General features: G+C 38.6%; 1 protein-coding gene across 1 annotated transcript in view; it reads right to left on the bottom strand.

Annotated features, from left to right (window-relative positions):
• Positions 1–1,682: 1,682 nt before the first annotated feature.
• enpp1 (ectonucleotide pyrophosphatase/phosphodiesterase 1) overlaps positions 1,683–26,077 on the bottom strand; it is a 69,734-nt gene continuing 45,339 nt past the window's right edge. The window contains exons 15-25 of the mRNA XM_031902489.1: positions 23,315–23,442; positions 20,465–20,534; positions 19,930–20,017; positions 19,671–19,843; positions 18,842–18,893; positions 18,026–18,189; positions 16,807–16,933; positions 14,938–15,015; positions 3,594–3,726; positions 3,240–3,396; positions 1,683–2,263 (exon numbers count right to left, since the gene is read on the bottom strand). Coding sequence (XP_031758349.1) covers positions 2,102–2,263; positions 3,240–3,396; positions 3,594–3,726; positions 14,938–15,015; positions 16,807–16,933; positions 18,026–18,189; positions 18,842–18,893; positions 19,671–19,843; positions 19,930–20,017; positions 20,465–20,534; positions 23,315–23,442 — 1,332 coding nt within the window. The 3' untranslated portion in view covers positions 1,683–2,101. The remainder of the gene's footprint in view (positions 2,264–3,239; positions 3,397–3,593; positions 3,727–14,937; positions 15,016–16,806; positions 16,934–18,025; positions 18,190–18,841; positions 18,894–19,670; positions 19,844–19,929; positions 20,018–20,464; positions 20,535–23,314; positions 23,443–26,077) is intronic.

Genomic DNA, 26,077 nt, shown 5'->3' with positions numbered 1-26,077 from the left:
AATGAAATCTTTGCCTTTGTTTTCTAACTTGTAATGTAGAAAAGCTGAAGATCTTACTGTAAGCCACTTTGAGCTGTAAAACGTATTTAAAGGGGACCTATACTTTCCATAAGTGTTGCAGTACCAAATATCGCTGGATTTAATTCTCCAGCATATTATCAAAAGTAAAAGCATTATGGAAGCTGAGGTTTAGCAACTCAGTAAAGATTTCTGCTTTGAGCACTGAGCAAAATGAATTTGCTCTTATGTATGAAAGTAATTAAAATTAAGGATGCACAGAATCCAGGATTCATCCAAATCCACACCTCTGGCCTTAAAATCATGTGACTTTTTTTTCACATAAACACAGACTTTGAAAATTTAGAATATGCAAACCCTGATGCACTATCACAAGTAGAAGCTTTGCTGTCAGTTGTGCTGGGAGACATGCTGCATTGCGATGGGAGCGCACACAGCAGGATGGCAAGTACTTGATACTTAGGGGCTGATTTACTTACCCACGAACGGGTCGAATGGAGTCCGATTGCGTTTTTTTCGTAATGATCGGTATTTTGCGATTTTTTCGTATGTTTTGCGATTTTTTCGGATTCTTTACGAATTTTTCGTTACCAATACGATTTTTGCGTAAAAACGCGAGTTTTCCTATCCATTACGAAAGTTGCGTAAAAAGTTGCGCATTTTTCGTAGCGTTAAAACTTACGCGAAAAGTTGCGCATTTTTCGCGTAAGTTTTAACGCTACGAAAAATGCGCAACTTTTTACGCAACTTTCGTAATGGATACGAAAAACTCGCGTTTTTACGCAAAAATCGTATTGGTAACGAAAAATTCGTACAGAATCCGAAAAAATCGCAAAACATACGAAAAAATCGCAAAATGTTCGTTTTCAAGTCGGAACTTTTCCAATTCGGGTCGGATTCGTGGGTTAGTAAATCAGCCCCTTAGTATGGCAGCTTCCTTAGCCTTCCCAAACTTGCCTGACAGTTAAAAAAAACCACCCTAGGCTTATACTCGAGTCAATAAGTTTTTCCAGTTTTCTTAGGTAAAATGAGGTACCTCGGCTTATACTCGGATCGGCTTATACTCGAGTATATACGGTATACATATAGGTTACAACTGTCTAGTAGCAGTAACCAATAAGATGTTTGTTTTAAACCAGATGACCAGTAAATGCTACCTGTCGATTGGTTGCCATAGGTTACTGCTCCTGGGCAAACTTAGTGCCTTTTTATTAAATAACCCCTATCTTACTCTGCATTTTATGAACACAGTTGATATGGTCCTATTTTTTTTTTTTTTTTTTTTTTTTTAAAGAGAAAGACTACATTGAGGGGCATATTTATGAGTGTGTAAGCCAACATCACCACTGATGTTGCCCATAGCAACCAATTAGCTCTCTTCATGTCCTAGCACAGTATAGCTTTCTCATAGGAGTATTAAAAAAGTAACTGTCAAGTGGGGGGCGACTAAAGTGTTAGGACATGTTGTGGGGTGGCCATACTTCTAAATATCATTTTCTTATATACCTCCTGAGGACTGCTGCAGCAGCTGTTATATATAACTCTTTTGAAGCTGCAATGCTTTGGTAACCTTTGGTGCCTTCAAAAAAAAAATCCCACAAATGCTGCTTTTTACATTTTTGCTTGAATATTAAGAAGGATATTGGGATTAACTGCTGCTGCGCTAATTTGCACAAGTGCAGAAAGACACAGCAACCAGTGAGCACTTAGCATTTATCAGTCTAATGCAGTAATAACAAAAACACATTTCTGATTGGTTGCTATGAGAAACTACAGTTGCAAATCTGCTCAGTGTTTGTAAATATGCCGTTCATGTAGATGAATTATTTAACAAATTATTATTGTCTTGCTGGTTCTGGGGGAAAGCAGGGGGTTACCAGAGAACCCAAGTCACCTTTCTTCTTTTATCCTGTTACAAACGGTTTAAGAAAGGCGTGCCCTATCATCTTGCAATAACCCGATATGACATTTGGAATTAACATGTTGTATTTATCTAGGAAGAAAAATAACTGGTCCAAAATTATTGGTCTCAGCTAACCCACCCTACGTTGCTCGAGCTTTTACAAGTTCAAATAATTATTCCTCACATACTGGAAGGCAAAAAAGTTTTCAGCTTTAGAATTTCATTAATTGAATATTTTGTGTTATGAAAAAAACTAAGTCCAGTTAAAAGCTCAATATCTTTCACCCGTGCAGCATGAAATTGAAGAAGTTTCTCAACCCATAACGATTCATTCTTGCCATGCTGTAAATCAATAAAACGGAGATTATTAGTTATTTTTAATAGGAAGACAAAGCCATTCTACAAACATCAGAAAGGGAGTAAATAAGTTTTTATAATCAGCATATAAGCTTACATAAACTAAAGATTCAAAATAATAGTTAAGGGAAAGTACCTAATGCAAGAAATAACAAAACCCATACATATATATTCAATAAAGCAATAGTCAGAATGTATGTTCTGCACAAGTCCTATTCATTGCATTTTATTGTTATATTATTAATTTAATGTACTATTCACATCCCTCTTATTCAATTTTCAGTCTCTCATATAACCCACAGCCAAAACAAATGCCCAGTCTAGAACTTAGTGTGTTTATTCTAAACTGTTCTTTTAAGGCAGAACTAAACCATAAAAATAAATATGGCTAGAAATGCCATATTTTATATCATAAACTGACTGCACTGGTTTAAAGTTTCAGCATCTCTATAGTAGTAATAAAAAATGTCTTTACAGTTGCCACAGTAGCTTTCCATCTTGGATTCTGTCCATGACAGTGCAGTGCACATGCTCAGTTAAGGGGTTGCTGCAAATTATCAAGCAGAAAATGAGGGTTGTCTGTCATATAAGCTGATGCTACAGGGCTAATTATTCAATTCTGATGCAATTGCCCTGGTTTTAGATCTGTCATGTAATGTGAACCTGAATGAATTACTGATCAGCCTTTTACTGTTACATTTAGATTCTATATATACAGTATATTGTGAGTTGGTCCCTAAGCTCAGTAACCGACAGCAGCACAGAGCATGTGCAGTGAATCAGTAGAAAAGAAGATGGGGAGCTACTGGGGGCATCTTCAGGGGCACAGTTAAAGGGCTGTGAATGCCTTGGGCTGGTACAGAACACCAAAACATAATGTCATAATGTCATCATCTGTCCTTTTTTGCCAGGTCAACGATGTAACACAATGTACAAAAATAAAGCCAGATGCATTACTTACAGCACAGCTTTCACTGTTGTCAATCCTGTGTGGCACTATGAAGGACAAAACATCAAGGGCACCCGTACATTGCTGTAGAGTCTGGGACACATTCTTGCAGCTTGTCAGCACAATATAGTAGTGAGTTGGGATATATACTGTGGCACCTTCTGTTATTCTAAAGAATAAAATACAGTTCATAAAACTTGCAAACAGGACACAAAGTTAAGTGTGTAATTAAAAAACTACATAAATGGCTTTCTAAAACTGTTTATAGACTGCCGCAGCAGCAAATCTCTTTGCAGGAAAATTAAGTTAATTTACACAAGGAATTTATAATATTTTTTAATTCAACTACAATAAGGACAAACTTACTTCTTGATTTGCTCCAGCGTGTCAAATTGTCCATCAAAATCAGAGTCAAATATAGGACCACTTATGACATGGACACCATTCTTCTTATCAGCATACTTCATCAAAAGCACGTTATGGAAATAATTCCAAATTACTGCAAAGGGTTAAAGACAGATTTGGCAAAATGTTAATGGCTAATGAATAACTGGTTTTTTTTCGGTTCAAGCTTAGTTAGAAATGGAAAGGCCCTCGTGGTAACATGAGTTTGATATGTTCATATTTAAGCGCAGCCACCCAACAAAACATTTTTGAAATTCATTTTTTTCACCAGGCTTTTGAATCTAAAAAATGTTTACTAGTTCTGAGGTGGTAAAAACTATTATAACCTTTTGCCGAAAGGATATTACTTCCTCTTACTATGTCAATTTGTTTCAAGATAACACTTCTATCCATCCTAATCCCATAATTCTGGCTGCCTCCCCTAGGACCCCCATGCCCCCTGCAACACCCCTATTTGGAAGTAGGTTTGCATTCCGATTTTGTGATTTTAAATAGAAGAAAACAAAGGGCATTAAGTGGACAAACCTGTACTCATCAATTCAACTAGGATAAGTGACAATATTTTTATTAGTACAGATTCATTTCAGGAATTAACATTATTTAAATGTCAGTGCCCAAAAAAAAAAACCTATAAAATAAAATTCCATCAAGGGCTTTCCCCCATGATCTACTTTCAATATTACAAATTCCTGCACAGTCCTGAATGTATATAGTTTAGCACAGTCAGGCATTGGCCTGAGATAGCAGTATGAGTATAAGTCCAAGCCCCTCCAGCACTGCACCAGTTGACTCTAAGGCTAAGGGCACACAGGGTGGTGTCTCTGCTGTTCTCAATCTGTGTTTTCTCTGCAGGCAGAAAGCAGCCTTTCTGCTCTCATCTGCACTGACAGCATACCTCCCAACCGCCCTGCTTTCAGCGGGACAATCCCGATATTTATGGCACTGCCCGCTGTCCCGGATTCATTGCTAGATGTCCCGCTTCTCAGCATTGCCATTTAATTGATTGCTGTGCCTGTTCTGCTCTGGGAAAAAAAAGCCCGCCCCCTGAACTCTTGAATCTCCCCTGCTACCTCAAACTCACAGGTTTACCTTGATGTTTAATTGTCCTGGGAGGAGCATTTGTGACAGGCAAGGATCAACTATCGGCATTGGCGGCATCCCTCTCCCTGCTCATGCTCAGTGGGTCAAGGGCTCAGGGGGGGGGGCTCTGTCTTTTATCAGGCAGAAGAGGCTGCTGTCTTTATTTGTGTGCTGGACAGTTTCACCTTTCCACCCCTAACATATATCTCTCACTCCTGGAAATCTCTGGCAGAGCACAGCATGCACAATAGAAAACAGAGGTATCACTGATCCATTCCTAAAATATAGCAGACATTTAAAAGGGGCCCTTATAAGTTTGGGAACCTTAGGCTGGCATTGTTAATATGGCTAGAAATTCTAGTGGTACATTAATATTGTTTTGCTTTCAACTGATTAAGAGTGGAAGGAAACAACATAGATTTATGTACAACCGGAATTGGCCCTATTTATAACTTTGGAAAATGCACAGAAATTTTGGCATGTCTGAAGTTGATTGGTAATTTTACTGGCATGTCTGGGGTTAATATGCCCTTTATCAATTTAATGTAGTCATACTGGCATGTTTGAAGTTAATATTGTTGAATAAAGATATGACCCTACTTCCAAACCTACAGTACCTATAGGTCATGTTGACTGTTTTTTCTTAAAAGTCCTGCTTCTCTACATAAATCCTACTGAAGATCCTGAACCCGACTGTAGCTTCTCAATCTGTCAAAAGGACTACGTCATAAACTGGGAGGATTCAGCTTGCCGTCTGCTTCAAAGAGTTCCCCCTCCCTCCCTCACATAGCATCGCATGGCGTGAAATAGATAGCAGGCAGGCTTGATCTTTCCATTGCCTGCCTACTTCAAAGGGCTGCCGCCCCCCCCCCCCCGGTCCCCACTCCCCTCTCCTGCACAGATACCAACCGGCACAGTCACACCAACCCCCCTGAAGACACTCTGTCTCCCCGCGAGTGCTCCCCTTCAGCACAAGCAGGCGCGCTCCGGTTGCCATGGCGACGCGCTGTCTGCTTGTGCTGAAGGGGAGCGTGTGCGGGGAGATAGAGTTTCTTCAGTCTGTGCAGTAGCGGGGATGCAGCAAGCAGGTGCGGGGACGGAAGGGGAGGGGAGCGGTGGGGGATGGGGGTTGGTGTGACTGTGCCGGTTGGTATCTGTGCAGGAGCGGGGGCTGAAGGGGGGTGCCTGCTTGTGCTGCATAGGGTCGTTTGCGCATGCACTGCCTACAGTCCTGGTCGTAGAGTCGTTGCAGGAGCAATGCATTATGGGAATTCTCTTTACCCAGCTCAGCGTTTTTTTTTTCCTGTTTGGCTTCTGATCATCTGAACGATTGCAATTTGGGGAGACTTCAGGGCACTAGTGAGACAACTGAAGGTAACCCTGCAGCTTTACATTAACTCTTTTGGTAGCCTTTCCTTCTCCTTTAAGCTAAATCTTCATGTACTGTCAGCTGCATTCCCAAGTGGGGCCCCTGAGATGCTGGGAGCCAATGCTAATGCTTTCCATAGCCTATCCTAAAACCAACCATGATGATTTTTATAGTACACGTGATATATGGTAAGTAGGGGATCCACATGAAAAATAAAAGTGCCTCTATTTAAACAACTCGCTGTGCAGCACAGTGAACATTGCAGGTGCCATCTTCACTCACTGACGATCCTCCAAACTGCACTGCAATTTTATTTCATTTGTTCAAATACGGCCACTTTTCTATGAAATAGACTGCGTGGTGGAAGAGGTGAGGGGGCCAATGGAGGGCAGTTGAGTGGGGCTTTTCTACCCAGGTTTAGTTCTCTTTAAAGAAGCAATATTGGTATTTATTTTGGCATATCACTGGGTTGCAATTTGATTTAGGGAGTAATATCTTTTCCTTTGCCATTTCCAGTGTGTGATGCCCATTGGCAAAGAATTAACTGACAAAGCTGGGATCAGTATATATTTGTAACAAAGAACAATGCTTGGCTTTTAGTGGCGTTGTGTATTTATCTGCATTTATTTCAAATAGTCATGCTTATCCACTCTTGAAAGAATTTTCACTCGTCAAACTATGCTCAAACAGTTCTGGTGTACATTGGTCTCCATTTATCACAAAGCAAGGTACAGCACCACCAAAGAAATATATTTAGAGGCATATTTATTATAGCATGCAAGTCATGCAATATCACCTGTCATGTTGCCCACAGCAACCAATCAGATCTTTGGCTTTGTTTTTTAACATGTAGGTGACTGTCTAATTGTAATTACTCATTGTTTGCTATGGGCAACATCACTGGGGATGTTGGCTTACACACTAAAAAATATGCCCCTTAGAAAGCCTGTATTAGTATCGCATGGCCTAAATCTGCAACACTGCAATGTTTCAGGCCTATGTTCTGCCTATAATTACGCTTGACAAAAGGCCAAGCATAATCATAGTAACATAGTAAGTTGGGTTGAAAAAAGACATATGTCCATCAAGTTCAACCATAATGCCTATATATAACCTGCCTAACTGCTAGTTGACCCAGAGGAAGGCAAAAAACCCCATCTGAAGCCTCTCTAATTTGCTGCAAAGGGGAAAAAATTCCTTCTTGAAAAGTTGTATTGCTGCAGATCTAAGTCACAGGATGGTGCTGTACCTTGCATTGTGATATACAGAGCTGGCTGCAGTGGACATGCACCTCTTTATTTGAACTTGTTAAGTTTGGCGAGTGCCGACTATTTTCCTTTTGGTACATTGGTCTCCAAAAACTGTTGGCTGCTAGATGCTTGTTGTAAAGGAAAATGTTTTTTTTTTATAACTGGCACATCTAGAAAGAATGATATCCTGAATTTTATTAAATAGACAATACTTTCCCTGCCAGTTTTTAACAAGCTCTCACATAATGTTTTTCTTCGGGGGCATTTTCAGAATTTTATGGGGCTTTCTGAAAGCAAATGCAAGGCTAAAATAATTTTTCCTGCAAGCTGTAATATAAAGAGTCAACTGCTACAAAACACACCTTGTGCAAGTGGACCGTTATTTAAAAGGGATACTGTTGTGATTTTTATGGTGTACTTTTTATTTCTAAATTGCACTTTTTATAAAGCAAATAATTCACTCTACCATTTAAAATGTTATTCTTGAACCAACAAATGTATTTTTTTAGTTGTAATATCGGTATGTAAGGCAGCCATCTCAGTGCATTGTGTCCGATTCTGAGCTTTCAGAAAGAGCTATTGCTACACGTTAGAACTGCTTTCAGGTAACCTATTGTTTCTCCTGCTCCCATGTAACTGGAGGAGTCCCAAGCTGGGCTTGGATTTCTTACTACTGAGTGCTATTTTCTTATCTACTGGGAGCTGCTATCTTGCTCCCTTCCCATTGTTCTGCTGACAGGCTGCTGAAGGGCCTGGGGTGATATCACACCAACTTGCAGCTCAGCAGTATAGCAGAGCACATCATGTGTGAAATGAAGAACATGGCTAGCCCCATGTGAAATTTTAAAATTAAATATAAAAAAAATCTGTGTTTTTGAAAAACAGATTTCAATGCAGGATTCTGCTGGAGAAGCTCTAATAACTGATGTGTTTTTAAAAAAACATGTTTTCCCATTACAGTATCCCTTTAACTCTTTTACTGCCAAGCACGTATGGCATACGTGCTGGCAGTAAAAGGGCTTAAACGCCAACGACGTGTCTCATACGTCGTTGGCGTTTAAGCGCTGCCCTCTGCAGCGGCGGCATGTGCCGCCGCTGCAGAGGGCTTCTAACAATGACAGCCCCCCTGGGCAATGTGCCAGGGGGGCTGTCATCAGGGTCCTGCGAACCGATCGCTCGCAGGACCCTCCAGGAAGCAGCAGATGCGATCGCATCGCATCTGCTGCTTCCTGCTTCCTCCCTCTCCCCCAGCGCCGGCCCAAATGACGAAGGAGGCGATCGGTCTTCAGGAACAGGTAAGGACTTTTTTTTTTTATTGCATTTACACACTTTTACACACTTATACACACATTTACATACATTTATACACACTTACATACATTTACACACACTTACAGCACACATTTTAGCATTTTTTTATTTTATTTTTTTTTTTCATTTTTCACACTTTTATACACTTATTTACACTCATATACACACTTACACACTATCACACAACTTTTACACATGTACACACATGTATACACAAACACTTTGGTTTTTTTTTGTTTTGCTTTTTTTTTTTTTTTTTTTTTCATATTACCACTTTGTTTTTATTTTCTTTTACCTAAAAACTGTTTATTTTGACAGCGTAACTATTGGATCAGATATTCTGGCCACTAATTACACTGTCATGTAACTTATTTTGTTGTTTCACTGATTTGCACAATTTTTGTGGTTTTATCACATTTTATCCCTATATAAGTGTTCCTGATCTGTTTTTAGCGTAGCTTTGCCAGGTGTAACTTTGGTGTACAAAAATAACTTTACCTATTTTGAATTCATCAGAATGTGTACTTTCCAAAAATATATGGTTTTCTGGGGGTCACTGTATAGTTAGGGGGGGGTTACTGCACATAATACACTGACGGGGCTCTGTGTGCAAAAGCTGAGCTGGCAGGCGAGAAATCCTTATGCGCTATTTTCATTTAGGGTTCAGTACATACCGCAGACTTTGGTATATCTATGCATATTGGGCATCAAACTGTTCAGTAGGCCTCTGGTGTTCCTATTTGGGGTGACTTGCCTTTGTACGCAAGAAATTGTGTGAGATAAATGCGGCAAATTGCAACATTTTTAGGCGATTTTCTGAAATCTCATAAAAACCGATAACTTTAGGAAAGCTTTGCGGCTTGGTACTTTGGTGTAGAAAGGACTCTTTACCCTTGTTGGATTTGTCAGAATGTGTACTTTCCAAAAATATATGGTTTTGTGGGGGTCTCTGTATAGTTAGGGGAAGTTTTGGCACATAATACACTGACAGGGGGCTCTGTGTGCAAAAGCTGAGCTGGCAGGCGAGAAATCCTTATGCGCTATTTTCATTTAGGGTTCAGTACATACCGCAGACTTTGGTATATCTATGCATATTGGGCATCAAACTGTTCAGTAGGCCTCTGGTGTTCCTATTTGGGGTGACTTGCCTTTGTACGCAAGAAATTGTGTGAGATAAATGCGACAAATTGCAACATTTTTAGGCGATTTTCTGAAATGTCATAAAAACCAATAACTTTAGGAAAGCTCTGCAGATTGGTACTTTGGTGTAGAAAGGACTCTTTACCCTTGTTGGATTTGTCAGAATGTGTACTTTCCAAAAATATATGGTTTTGTGGGGGTCACTGTATGGTTAGGGGAAGTTTTGGCACATAATACACTGACAGGGGGCTCTGTGTGCAAAAGCTGAGCTGGCAGGCGAGAAATCCTTATGCGCTATTTTCATTTTGGGTTCAGTACATACCGCAGACTTTGGTATATCTATGCATATTGGGCATCAAACTGTTCAGTAGACCTCCGGTGTTCCTTTTTGGGGTGATTTGTCTTTATCTGATCTTTATCAAGAAATTGTGAGAGATAAATGCGGCAAATTGCAACATTTTTATGCGATTTTCGAAAATGTCATATAAATCTGCAAACTTAGGAAAGCTTTACAGCTTGGTACTTTGTAGCAATAAGAAATATTTACCCATTATAGATTCGGGGGGATGTGTATTTTCCAAAAATATATGGCTTTCTGGGGTGAATGTACTTTTTTTGTAGCATTATCCCACATAAAGGATGTAAATGTGTTGATTTTGCAGGAGCTGAAATGATAGATCATATGGGGGTATGTTCCCATTGGGGCCCCTACATGCCACATACTTAGGTAAACCTATACATATTGGGCATCAAACTGTTCAGTGGACCCCTGGCGTTCAAATTTAGGGTGTTTTATCTTGGTACCTAACACTATGTGGGAGATAAGATGCTGCAAAGTGGAAGCTTTGAGGGGATTTTTGGAAATGTCATCAAAATTGCTAACTTTAGAAAAGCTGTGCGGCTTGGTACTTTGGAGTAGAAAGACATGGGTACCCATTTTAGATTCGGGGGAATGTGTACTTTCCAAAAATATATGACTTTCTGGGGTGAGCGTACTTTTTTGTAGCTTTATCCCACATATAATAATGTAAATGTGTTGATTTTGCAGGAGCTGAAATGACAGAAATGACAGTTCATATGGGGGTATGTTCACATTGGGGCCCCTACATGCCACATACTTAGGTAAACCTATACATATTGGGCATCAAACTGTTTAGTGGACCCCTGGCGTTCAAATTCAGGGTGTTTTATCTTGGTACCTAATGCTATGTGGGAGATAAGATGCTTCAAAGTGGAAGCTTTGAGGGGATTTTTGGAAATGTCATCAAAATTGCTAACTTTAGAAAAGCTGTGCGGCTTGGTACTTTGGAGTAGAAAGACATAGGTACCCATTTTAGATTCGGGGGAATGTGTACTTTCCAAAAATATATGACTTTCTGGGGTGAGCATACTTTTTACTAGCTTTATCCCACATATAATGATGTAAATGTGTTGATTTTGCAGAAGCTGAAATGACAGTATATATGGGGGTATGTTCACATTCGGGCCCCTACATGCCACATACTTGGGTAAACCTATACATATTGGGCATCAAACTGTTCAGTGGACCCCTGGCGTTCAAATTCAGGGTGTTTTATCTTGGTACCTAATGCTATGTGGGAGATAAGATGCTTCAAAGTGGAAGCTTTGAGGGGATTTTTGGAAATGTCATCAAAATTGCTAACTTTAGAAAAGCTGTGCGGCTTGGTACTTTGGAGTAGAAAGACATGGGTACCCATTTTAGATTCGGGGGAATGTGTACTTTCCAAAAATATATGACTTTCTGGGGTGAGCGTACTTTTTACTAGCTTCATCCCACATATAATGATGTAAATGTGTTGATTTTGCAGAAGCTGAAATGACAGAAATGACAGTTCATATGGGGTATGTTCACATTGGGGCCCCTACATGCCACATACTTAGGTAAACCTATACATATTGGGCATCAAACTGTTCAGTGGACCCCAGGCATTCATATTTAGGGTGTTTTATTTGGTTACTTTATGACCTGTAGGAGATAAGATACTATAGACTAGAAGCTTTGAAGCGATTTTTAAAAAAAATCACAAATTTTGATAAAAACCAATAACTTTAGGAAAGCATTGCGACTTGATAGTTTGGAGTAGACAGACAGTTGTGCCTATTCTGTATTCCCCAGAATCTGTTCTTTCCAAAAATGTACAATTTTCTGGGATAAACCTTCTGTTAGTGGAATTTTGGCCTTGAAATCCAAAGTATGCAGTTTTTTTGGAGCAGTGCTTTGGGAATTTGGTAGTGTACTGCTGGGAGTTTTTGACCTATACAAGTGAGAAATCTCCATAAAACTATATATATTTGGTATTGGCACGTTCAGGAGACATGGGACTTTCCAAATCAGTTGTATATTCGTGCATAAAATAATTTTTGTTTCTAGTATGTGTGATTATATTATGGAAAATTTGATTTTTTTTGCATTTTTAGACATTTAGAAGCCTATATCTTGTTACAGAATTGGAATTACACAAAAATTCTACCATATTTTGAAAGCTTAGGTTGTTCTGAAAAAAACGATATATTGTTTTCCTTGGTAAACTAAAAGTCCCCCCGAGGAAAGGCTCCTAAAGTGAAACAGTGCAAAATGTTCAAAAACTGTCTGGCAATACAAGTTCCGCTTTGACCAAAATGGCTGGCAGTAAAAGGGTTAAGTATGCATCACATAAGGTCATATGAGTAGAATACTGTATACACCATGACTGCTTCACATATTATAAGAGTGAAATTGTTCCATCCTCAGTCTGTAAAACACCAGCGCCCAGCCACTTTGTTCTGCTCTCAGTTATATTAACCCTTTACCTTCCAAAGACGTACGGCATACATCTTTGCAGTAAAAGGCTTTATCTGCCAACAACGCATGCCGTACGTTGTTTGGCAGATAAGGTTACTCTCTGCAGAAGCGGCATGTGCTGCTTCTGCAGAGAGTTTTTAGCGATGACAGCCCCCTGGGCAACAAGCCATGTCATGTCGGCCCTGCAACACGATCGCCACAGGGTCGACCCTGCTGCTTGGTCCCGCTTCCTGCTTCCCCCCCAGCTCCAGCCCACTGCCTAAGGAACTTCCTGCTTCAGGACTGCAGCACCGAGGACGAGGCAAGCTTCAGCACAGGTAAGGCTAATTTTTTTGCATTTATACATACTTACACACACTTACAGCACACAATTTTGCAGTTTTTTTTTTGTTTTTCATTTTGCACATTTATCTGCACCTATATACACTCATACACACTTACACACTGTCACACAACTTTTACACATGTACACACATGTATACACAAACACTTTTTTTTTTAGTTTCTTTTCCCTAAAAACTGTTTATTTTGACAGCGTGACTTGGCTTAGATATTCTGACCACTAATTACACTTTTAGTCGTGTGACTTATTTTGTCGTTCCACTAATTTGCACAATTTGTGGTTTTATTGCATTTTTATCCCTGTATTAGTGTTCCAGATCTGTTTTTAAGCATAGCTTTGCCATGTGTAAAAATATATGGTTTTCTGGGGGTCTCTGTATAGTAAGGGGGTGTTACGGCACATAATACTCAGGGGGCTCTGTATGCAAAAGCTGAGTTGGCAGGCGAGAAATCCTTATGCGCTATTTTCATTTTGGGGTCAGTACATACCACAGACTTTGGTATATTTATGCATATTGGGCATCAAACTGTTCAGTAGACCTTAAGTGTTTCTATTTGGGGTGATTTTCCTCTGTATGCAAGAAATTGTGTAACATAAATGCAGCAAATTGCAACATTTTTAGGCAATTTTCTGAAATGTCATAAAAATCGTCAAATAGGAAAGCTTTGCGGCTTAGTACTCAAAGAATGTAAATGTGTTGATTTTGCAGGAGCTGAAATGGGGGGGGTATGTTCCCATTGGGGCCCCTACATGCCAAATATTTGGGTAAACCTATACATATTTGGTATCAAATTGTTCAGTTTTAGGGTGTTTTATCTTGGTACCTAATGCTATCTGAGAGATAAGATGCTACAGGGAAGCTTTGAGGGGATTTTTGGAGATGTCATCAAAATTGCCAAATTTAGAAAAGCTTTGCGGCTTGGTACTTTGGAGTAGAAAGACACGGGTACCCATTTTAGATTCGGGAGAATGTATACTTTCTAAAAATATATGACTTTCTGGGGTGAGCGTACTTTTTACTAGCTTTATTCCACATATAATGATGTAAATGTGTTGATTTTGCAGGAGCTGAAATGACAGAAATGACAGATCATATGGGGGTATGTTCACATTGGGGCCCCTACATGCCACATACTTAGGTAAACCTATACATATTGGGCATCAAACTGTTCAGTGGACCCCTGGCGTTCATATTTAGGGTGTTTTATTTGGTTAATTTATGACCTATAGGAGAGAAGATACTATAGACTGGAAGCTTTGAAGTGATTTTTTTTTAAAAAATTCCAAAATTTTGATAAAAACCAATAACTTTAGGAAAGCATTGCAACTTGGTAGTTTGGAGTAGACAGACAGTTGTGCCTATTCTGGATTACTCAGAATCTGTTCTTTCCAGAAATGTGTAAATTTTTTGGAATTACACCAAAATTCTACCAAATGTTGAAAGCTTAGTTTGTCCTTTAAAAAAACGATATATTGTTTTCCTGGGTAAACTAAAAGTCCCCCAGAGGAAAGGCCCCTAAAGTGAAACAGTGCAAAATGTTCAAAAACTGTTTGGCAGTAGAAGTTCCAAAACGGCTGGCAGTGAAAGGGTTAAGGGTTTGTACATACAAGCATTCCTTTCTGCATTTTCCTGTGGGCCATTCCTTTGTGTTCCATCACAGGGGAGCACAGGAAGGATGTTGCTTTCCGCCTGCATTCGGCGTTTACATGCGTCTGAGTCAGTACAGGCACATACCGAAGAATGGACTGCATTCCTTCCTGTGCTCCCCTGCGGTGGAACACACTGCAGAGAATGCAAAAAGGAATGCTCATGAGTATGAGGGATTGTGTCCATATTACATATGAAATATTATATTGCAGTTAGGTTTATTCTATTTATTTGAAAGTCCACTAAATGAGAGAATTCACAGGCAATGTAACCGTGTACGTTTATACTCTGGAGAATTTAGTTTTAAGATGAAGAATGCAATATATATATTCCAGACTTATTTCTTATTTGAAATACTAACCTTGAAATGCAGGGTACATTGGAACAATATTGCTAGTCAGAAGTCCTGCATAGCTGTCTCCAGAAGACTCATTTAGGCCTGGAAAAGGCAAAGTTGAAACCAGTAAAACATTATCTTTGACTTATTGATCTGTGTCTTATTTTTCCTAGGTTGTAAAGTATAAATAATGCTAATGCATGTAGCAATTATATCCTTCTGCTTCAGACTGCATGCTTTTAGAAAGTCCCAGTGTCATGTGGGTCTATGCAAGTACTAAAAATTATCTGTACACTCCACAATTTGCAGAAGTGTCATGGGCATGTGCACTTGGGTTAGGAGGAACAGCTGAGCTTTTTGATTTGCTTTCAATATTTGGTACATAAATCTTTTTAAAAACATTTTTGACCAAAACTGTAGTTAAAAAATGATACATAAAGAAATAAAAGAGGCAATGTTGCCTTTTTAACTGGGCGTAACTGTCGAAATGGAGAACCTGTACTTCTTAATTTATTTATATTATGCACTTTCTGCATGTTTATGGTTGGGCAAACTGAGCTGTAAAGCTTTGACAGCTGCCTAAAGATATACATCTGACTTGCAGCTGTGACTTATTTGCTGATTTGTATCCCATGCCTTACAATACTAATATGCAGGCAGCTGAAACAATAAATTCTTATTTGCATTAATAAAATGACTACCTTTATACCAAAGGACAAGACACCTGCATGCTTTGAACCTTTCCCATAGTGTGATACAAATACTGTATATTGATCTGTGGCATCTGTATTGTATTGTTATCATTGAAACACAAAAACACAACACAAGCAAATGAAACATTCTGCATAAAATGAACATAGCAAGATCACCAAATAATATCAGACAAAATTCTCTGGTTCATTAATGTTATATCTGCAACTCTCATGCTCCTTTTCATCTGTACATGGGATATAACTTAAAATTGCTATGCAAGGAAAGTTTAAAAAGCATGCCCCAGTCAAATTACTGTTTATCTTTTCTTAATGAAAGCTGATAATTGAGTGAGTTCCCATATATTAGGTTAAAGCCACACGTAGCGTAGGTAGCGTATTCCCCACTAAACGGAAACCAGTTATCCAGACAGCTCAAATTACAGGGAGGACATCTCTTATACACTCCATTTTAAACAAATAATTCAAATTTTTACAAACAATTTCCTTTTTCTTTGTATTAATAAAACATTAACTTGATACCAACTAAGCTGCCTGAATTGCATTTTCCTTATGTTTTAAAAAACTAAACATTTCTAAAATCCAGTGCATGCATACATACACCTACGTTAAGTAAGGTACCTTAGCCTTTCATTTAAAGCAGACCTGTCACCCTAAGAAATAATTACAAATTGTTTTCTATTGTGCTTGTCAAGCAAAATAAACTTCAGTTGCACTATATAAGTTATTTTAAACTTTATTCCTTCAGCACTGGAATTAACAATTGCAGAAAACAGGCAGGCTCCATTTTGTGGACACTATTATTAAGGCAAGCTGTGCATCCTGCTAAAATCTTGTTTCTGTGCCAGTATGGGGGGACCTGAAACCCATGTCCATGCACTGGTTACACAGTTAGATGGTGAGGAAGGAGGGGGAAAGTGAGGAGAGCAGCGACATCTAAGGAGTTCTGAATTGAAAGTGAAAGTAACTGTCTGCCCCACCCCTATGCCTAAGGCATAGAGGTGGGCCAGGCAATATATGATTGACAGCTGGGACCTTTAAACGCCTATATAATGGGTATAGATGTGTTAATTAAAAAATGACTTTGGGTTTTATTATACAGCTTTTTATGTCTGGGTGACAGGTCCACTTTAAGTAAACATTTAGATTAATATTATGGTACAATTATGGTGTAACTGGTTACCTGGAGGATACAGAAATCCATACTTAAGGAAATAATGTTTCTGGTAATGGTGACAGCTCTGACTGTAATCCGATGGAATTCGGACATCCGCAAAAATACAGGACGAGCCACTGTCCACAGAAAGTGCCTTTCAAAAGAGAATCAATATAATATATTTATAGGTAAATTACCAAAGTTCTCTTACCCTGAAATGCAAGATTATATGGAGCTGCCATAACCTTTAATGAAAAATATTATTTTCCTATAGTGATATTTGTCCACTGGGGAAAAGTGGAGAGAATTCCAACTGATTTTTTTTTCTGCTGCTACAAAACTCTAAAACAGAATCTTCACATTTAATAAACATTAGCAAGCAGCCATTCAGCATTAGTCTTCTGGGACCTTATTAATAACCTTTCGGGAGGTCTTCAGATTCCTCATTTCATGCCAAAACTTTATAGCTTGTAAATGAATTGATAACATCAGGTGGCTAGACAACCTTCATTCTTAAATGATCTCAAAAAAATGTGAATGTATTGATCCCAGATGAAAGTTCATACTCTCTTCTGCCAAATTTCAATGTTTTGCTTACATACTACCCACAAAGAAAGCAGAAGAGGCATATGTAAAAAAAAAAAAATAACTTGCACAGGTCATATTTTCCCAAAAATGTTTTAACGTGATATGTAAACTCCCAACATGCCTTGTTTGACATTAACACACCCATTAATTCAGTAATACTTTCTGTGGCTGAATAAATAGGTTAAACTCATAGCAAATAATTAGATGCTTGCTTTTAAATAGGTGCCCAGTAAAATGTTACCTGCTGTTGCTATGGTTTACTGCACCAGGGCAAACTTTGTGTCTTTAATTACATCACCCCATAGTTATATATGGAAGGTAAAGAACGATTTGAACTTGAAGACACAGTTACTTCATATAATACTACTACATGTCAACCCTTTGTCTAAACTTACCAGGAAAACTTCTTACTGCCAAGTAAACTAGATCATTGCTAAACAGCAAGTAAAATTTCTTCCCCCCAACAATAAATCTGAATCCTAAAAATTTTAAGTCCATGATATATTTTTAATATTAGCGACTAATGACTGGACACATAATTCAGGAATATTGTCATGCTTAATACAGTAAATGCCTTTAAAATGTGATGGCAATAAGAGTACTTTTATTTGTAATGAAAAATGCCCAGAATATGTTTTAAATAAACTGAAGAAAATACCTGAATACTTGCATTTTTTCTAACTGTGTAGGATGTCCACAAAGGCATGCTGGTATGATAACTGTAACCACTGACATATTGCTCATGGTATAATATGCAGTAACTGCTGTTCTGTACAACTACAGGCCTTCCAAAGGGCAAGTTCTGTTTCTTTGTGTCAGATTCTAGAAAGAAGATGTCACAATAATTAGAATAGGAAAGTCTTACCTACCCCTGAAAACAATAATATTGCTTATAATTACTCTCTATTAACCAAAGCAAACCTTAACTTGATATTGGTGCCTGACATGGGTACTGATGAAAGAAGAATTCTGTTTATATTAGGGGATGAATGTATTAAAAATAGATGTCCCCCAAATAATAGAAAAAAAAGTATTTCTGCAAAATAATTGCAACTAAAAAGCGGTTTCTCTCTTTTCTTCATTGCATGAACTTTACAGCGCACAAAAACTGTTTGCAGATGTAAATGTCACTGAAGATATGAAAATTCCCGTCAGGTGAATAGTGTTTTAGGAAAATGTGATGGTTCTGGCAAACAGAGGGGATATACTGTATGCAGGACAAATGATTCGGTGTGGGTGGGGATGATGTGCCAAGTTTATATACATGCTAAAAAAATGTAGGGCTTACATGTCCTTTAACAGTTATAATAGTATGGGATTTATAAAATATGAGAAACAAAGGTGCTCCTGGGCTAACTTTGTGCGTTTTATAACATATGGGGGTTTGTATATAACAGTATGCAAATTAATTTGTATCTGGATAGATATCCCAATAATGGTGTATATTTACCAATGACATTATAATAAGATTTACCTTGCTGAGGAGTAAGGGTCATCTGGTGTTCTGATCCAAAAGCAGTCAAGTTCTGAATAGAAATAAAAAGGATACATATGAGAATGCAATATACAGTATGTCGTTTTTCAGTATACAATAATTGAAAACTTCAGCATATATTAAAAGTACAGTAAGTAAAGCAAGTAAGCTGTGGTTTTCTTCCAAATTCAGCCTATGTGCAGTTCCAAACAAATTGTGTACTTCCACTTTTCATTGCTTGCTACAGACAGCATAAAAGGTTTACTGCTACATTTAATTTGTTGTGGTTCCCCATGAATTCCCGCATCCCACGTTTTTAAGGCTAACAGTTCATTTTCAGACTTGTCGGAAGGTGAACATCGTCTTTAATGATTTCCTTTTTCTCTGTAACAGTAGCACAGTACCTTGTATTGGATGGCAACTAAGCTTTAAAATGGTGCTCTAAATTATGGAAAGCCCACTTAGCTGGTAAACCGAAGGTCCAGAGCATTCCAGATAATACATCCCATATTTGTATATTTAAAATTAATATCATAAGCTAATTAAATATTTCCAATAAATTTGCACATAGGGTTGCCATCCTTTATGGATAAAGCTTTATGGCCTTTTTATCCAAAGGGCTGCTTTGTTAGTCTCTGCTATATCGGATAAAGCTTTATGGCCTTTTTATCCAAAGGGCTGCTTTGTTAGTCTCTGCTATATCAAATAAAGCAATAGTCATAAGAGGGAGTAAAAACTTGAGCCATTATTACAAAGAAAAAGTTGGCCACATCCTGTAAACACCATTTTTAATAGGCATTCCCTACCCAACAAACTTTATCTTACTTACTGCTAAATCACAAGAGCAGCCTAGGCTGTTAGTCTTCGCCCCCTGGATTACGGAGCACTGAAATGGATCACTTATTTCCTGAGGCAAGGATGGCACATAAAAAGGTTCTCTTAGTAAATGATTTAGACTGCCATGGGTTCCATTATTGTTTGCAGGCACAATTTCTAACAAGTCTGTAATAAGAACAAGAAAAGATTTCTACTTGAGAATGCCTGTGATAATAAAGCATCTGGCAAATTGTATAAGAGTGAAATCTTACCACACATTAAATTATAGATTTCTATGTTTTCAAATAGTTCAACTTCTGTCTTAAACTTGAATCCTGGCCCGAAACCAATAAAAAGTGCCTGGAAATAAACAGAACAATTACAAATAAGGACATCAAGACTTAAGTCGTCAAGTGATTATTGTATCAATAATAATGCTACCTTTATACAGCAATAGTGTTCTTTCCACTCGGTTTTAGGTCTATAAACTAATTTGATCTCTTGGTTAACTCAAAGCTGAGATTCACCAAAAATACATTTTCTGCATATAAGAAAAATAAAAAATTTGCACATACAAAATAGACAGACAAGTACTCTGCTACAGAATGTGAATGTTATAAAACAGCATGATTCCTGGTAAAAACAGGGGCCTCAAACACTCAAATTAAGACAGAAATTCACTGAGCAATTTAAACATTTTTTCTTTATTTCAATGACTATGTTTTTACTGTAAATAGAAATTTCGCACCCCCTTAAGGAACATTATACATACCAGCAAATTAAACACATTTACCATTTAAAGCTTACCTGCATACTTTCAAATCTGTTATCAGACCCATGGAATCCACCAACACAAGTTTTGGCATCACTTCTTGTCCTGCAAATTTCAGTTGAAAGCTTATTAAATGAAATAAGAAGGCCTTTGTGCAAAAGCAGTAACTGATAACTAAAAACAAAGTTTATCATAAAACTTCTGGTGACACCTGTAATAGGTAAAGACTAAGTACGCTTTATCAGAAAGGTCTATGTAAATACATCCATAAGCACTCACAGAAACGCTGCACTGACTTCTCTGTCCAAAGATTTGTTGTCTCTATTTCCCTGTGCCAGAGACATGCAGCTCTCTCCCCTCTCCTGCTCCCCCCTTCCTCAAGAATGCTAAGAACTCACCCCCCCCCCTTAGGAATGTGGATCTGAGCCAATCAGCAAGAAGCTTCCTCATAGTCTTACAAACTGAGCATGTACACTGGTCTTGGCATTTTGGGAACTTTCTTTACAGAGCTCAGCTTTTTTTTCCTATGAGGCTTCTGATCATCTGAACAGGAGAAGTATGGGGAGACTTAAGGGCACTATTGAGAGAACTGAAGGTATGTCTGCAGCTTGAGATTAACTCTTTATTAGCCTTTCCTTCTCCTTTAAAAGCCTTGTTAAGTTGTTGCTGAACTATAACATGCATTGAATTACTTGTCAGGATGTCCTGACATATTAAAAAGGGTGGTAAGCAAAAGACATAGTTACATAGTTACATAGGGTTGAAAAAAGACCTGTGTCCATCAAGTTCAACCCATCCAAGTAAACCCAGCACACCTAACCCACACCTACCAATCTATACACTCACATACATAAACTATAAATACAACCACTAGTACTAACTGTAGATATTAGTATCACAATAGCCTTGGATATTCTGATTGATCAAGAACTCATCCAGGCCCCTCTTAAAGGCATTAACAGAATCTGCCATTACCACATCACTAGGAAGGGCATTCCATAACCTCACTGCCCTCACCGTGAAAAACCACCTACGCTGCTTCAAATGGAAGCTCCGTTCCTCTAATCTAAAGGGGTGACCTCTGGTGCGTTGATTGTTTTTATGGGAAAAAAGAACATCCCCCAACTGCCTATAATCCCCTCTAATGTACTTGTACAGAGTAATCATGTCCCCTCGCAAGCGCCTCTTTTCCAGAGAAGACAACCCCAACCTCGACAGTCTAACCTCATAGTTTAAATCTTCCATCCCCTTAACCAGTTTAGTTGCACGTCTCTGCACTCTCTCCAGCTCATTAATATCCTTCTTAAGGACTGGAGCCCAAAACTGCACTGCATACTCAAGGTGAGGCCTTACCAGGGACCTATAAAGGGGCAAAATTATGTTCTCATCCCTTGAGTCAATGCCCTTTTTTATACAAGACAGCACTTTATTTGCTTTAGTAGCCACAGAATGACACTGCCTGGAATTAGATCAACAAAAACCCCTAGTACATATACTAAACCTACAGTTAGGAATACAATACTTAAAGGAAAACTATACCCCCAAAATGAATACTTAACAACAGATAGTTTAGTTTATATTATGTTAAGTGACCTATTAAAGAATTTCGCCAAACGGAAATATATATATCAGTAAATATTGCCCTTTTACATCTTTTCTCTTGAGCCACCATATTGTGATGGTCTGTGTGCTCCCCAACAGATCACCGGACCATAAAAAATGCAGCTCTAAAGGTGGCCACACACGTGGCGATCTGACGATCTTTCGTGCGACCATCGGTCGCACTAAACATTGTCAGATCCGCCACACACCATTCAGGGCTGAAACAGGCAGATAAGGAGGTAGAAACAATGGGATTTCTACCTCCTTCTGCCGATTCAGCCCTGACGGCACATTTTGGTCAGGCGCCTTCTATGGCGCCCAATCAAAACTTTTTTAACCGGTCCGGTCGACTCGCCGACATGCCATACACGCACCGAATATCGTACGAAACGAGGTTTCGTACAATATTATCGGTGCGTGTATGGCCAGCTTTACTGTAACAAGTGTGGAAGCAAAAGACAAAGATCTGTCCATTATTTGGTTGATGCATGTGTGCCCTGGTTTGTTTGTGTGCACCGTGAATCCTATGATCCCAGGGGGCGGCCCTTCATTCTTAAAATGGCAATTTTCTATTTAGGTTTAACCAATGGCCCATACTACTAAAAAAAGTATATTTATATAAAAATGGTTTATTTAGATGAAACATGGTTTTACATATGAACGGGTTCAAGCAATATATTTTATAGAGACCTACATTGTTCGGGGTACATTTTTTTAACTATAAAAGCCACTATACCAAACATTAAAATGATATTTAAAGACCGTAAAATAAATAATTTTTCCTGGACTGGTGCTACTGTTCATAGAAAACTGCACTGGGCCATGGAAAAACTTAATAAGCACTGTACAGGTATTTTACTTGTTGGCTTAAATATAAATATTACTCAATGTAAACCTAAGCAAAGAACTTGAAATTTATATTGGAATAAGAATTTAATGCATATGAAATGTAGTGTTAAAGGTATTGTTTTGCAAAAGTGGTATTGTTTTGCAAAAGTGATTTTTTAAATTAACCACCTAAGGGGTAATTTACACTCCAAGGGGGTGCAATGCAGAAGTGCTAAGGCTTGCAAAAGTACTTTCAAGGGGCATGCAGCCTGCATGGTATTCAGAAGCCCTTAATTAACAGCTGGAGGTCTTCTCTATCTCCTGCCCTGGGAATTGGAAGTTATTGTGCCACCACTGATGCAAGGGAGTTGCAAACTACATCTAATGAGAAGCTGAGGAATTTAAATATTTAGGCAGCAAAGAAAGTAGCAAGAAATATTCTCTAAATTACTTACTTGGCAACTTGCCATTTGGGGTCAGTGTAAAAATTGAGAAGTTCAATTCTGTCATTCTTGGCAAAGTGAAAGCGTTTTGGCAAATTCTGTTTGAAATATGCTTTGAAATGCTGATTAGGCTCTCGGCACTGAAGGGACAAAAAATATTAGGAAAATGAATTGTAAACATAAAGCAAATATATCCAAGTTGATCATATTTAATATGGATTTTACTGCACAAAAAGTATTTCTTTGACAAAGGACAAGTACAACCATCTAGGACTGAAACTTCAGTTAACTGCTACAGAAAAATGTCACAGAGTAACCCTTTTGAAATAAAAAATAACAAAAGTTCCTTTTTCAAGCTGATTACAATGAAGCTGTGGTGCTCTCTGATATATTTACAACATTCAGCTCATAGATCAAATAACCGGAAAAAAGGAATATCTGTGTGGAAGGTGTTAACAAAGTCATTTACTAAACTAGATACTACTATACTAAACTAGATACTGACCCCACAGTGGCCTATAAGAAAGAACTCAGAAACTTAATCAAGACGCTCCCAGGCACACAATCAGATCTGTTTGATTTAATACCAGAGACTCCCAAAATGGGAACTTTCTATATGCTTCCTAAAATACACAAAGAAGGTAACCCTGGACGGCCTGTAGTATCTGGGATTGGCACTCTGACAGAGGGCATATCAGGCTGGGTCGAGCAGATCTTGAAACCTGTTGTAAGGGGTACAACAAGCTATTACAAGACACAACTTATCTGCTTAACAAACTTGCAGGTATAGGGCCACTCCCAAGGGCACCTTGTTGGCAAACATTCCACATACAGATGGTATAGCCGCCTGCAAAGAACTTCTGGAAAAGGAGGGCCTACCATCTCATGCAGTTACACAACTGATTGAGTTTACCTTGACAATAACTTCCTATTCGAGCAGGAAATATATCTACAGAAGATGGGAACCAGTATGGGTACATGCTTTCCAGCCCAATATGCCAATCTTTTCATGGTAAAACTAGAAGAGGACTTTCTCTCCACCTGTAACACCAAGCCTCTGACGTACCTGCGCTACACAGATGACATATTTAAAATCTGGACTGGTACTGAACAAGAACTCATCCAATTTCACAAACAATTTAATGACTTTCACATAACTATCAATTTAAAACTGAAGTACTCCCTACTCACATTCACTTTTTAGATACAACCATTCATATCAGAGAGAATAGTTTACAAACCACCATAAATCGAAAGCCAACGGATAAACCATCTTATCTAATGTATGATAGCTTTCACCCTGACCACACCAAACACTCCATCTACAGCCAGGCTCTACGACATAACCGGATATGTTCTAACTCTACTGAAAGGGACCACCACCTAAAAACACGCAAAGCAGACTTCATTAACAGGGGCTACAACCCAAGGATTGTGAATCAAAACATCTATACAGCCACCAGGATTCCCAGAAGCCAACTTCTGCAATATAAACAAAAAACAGAAACAAATCGAGTTCCTCTAGTGGTCACATACAATCCCCAACTAAAGACCCTCAGAAAAATAGCTAGGGATCTACAGTGCACACTCCATAAGGATGAGAGGCTCCAAAACATATTCCCAGACCCACCACTTCTAGCATTCAGGCAGCCCCCAAGCCTAAAAAGACTAATAACAAGAAGTGCCTTAACACAACCCAACAAAAATGGAACCTGTCCCTGTGGGAAAAAACAATGCAAAACCTGCCCACACGTCTGTAATTCAGACAAAATACAGATTCCAGACACAGAGGAATACAGCATCCATGGCCAGTACAACTGTTCTTCCAACGTGGTGTACTTAATACAGTGCACTAGATGCCTAACAGGAGGACTGTATATAGGAGAGACTGGTCAAAGCCTGAGAAAGATAAATACACACCACCACTTTACTATAACAAATAAAAAACTGGACACCAGTAGGGAACCATTTTAACAGCCCTCACCACTCCATAAACAATTTAAGAATCTTGGTCCTTTAAGGGAAACTTTAAAACAGAGAATGAAAGGAAGGTATGGGAGTACAAATTAATGAAAACTCAACTCTCTGGAGAAGGGACTGAACCTGGGCCTTGGATTTATGGCAAATTATATAGATTAAGAACTGCCTGCACCCAGCCAGAAATACCAACATCTGTAGAGACACTGGGCCCGTTAATCACATGGAATTCCAATTAGTTCACACTTCAGTAACTTATTTATATCAAGTCACTATGATCCACATTATCCTGTACCTTATCTGTTTGTCCCTTGCAGCCCGCAAGGGCATCAAATGTCCTATTTTATATGAGAAACATTTTCAGTTTGTAGTCCTTTAGAGAGCCATGATTGGCATTTGACCCTTGTTTATTTTTCTGTCTAAAAACCTATTCTATTCTATATATTTCATTCTATAGATCAGTGCTGCCCAGCTTATTACATGTAGTGGCTCAATTATTTCATATATAGCAAATTCGAGGGCTGCATTAAATAAAAATTATGACATCCTTCATTAAAGTGTATGAAACCTATGAGCAGACCAAGGGCCATAAATATCCAAGCTCCAGTTGTACAGCATTGATATATATAGTCTGTTATCTTCTATGTAAAAAAGTGCCTTTTCTCCTCTGTCAGCTTGAATAGTTGCCCCCATGGCTACACAGCTTCATGTTTATGTTAACTACAGCGGTGTTTCTGAAGCACACAATTTTTACCAGTGCAGGGCAACAGAAACAGCTTTGTAGCCATGGGGGCAGTT

This window comes from Xenopus tropicalis, chromosome 5 (genome assembly GCF_000004195.4).
Source record: "Xenopus tropicalis strain Nigerian chromosome 5, UCB_Xtro_10.0, whole genome shotgun sequence".
NCBI classification, from domain to species: Eukaryota; Metazoa; Chordata; class Amphibia; order Anura; family Pipidae; genus Xenopus; species Xenopus tropicalis.
The sequence above is the reverse complement of the archived record's forward strand: the minus strand, read 5'-3'. Positions and strand labels throughout refer to the sequence as shown.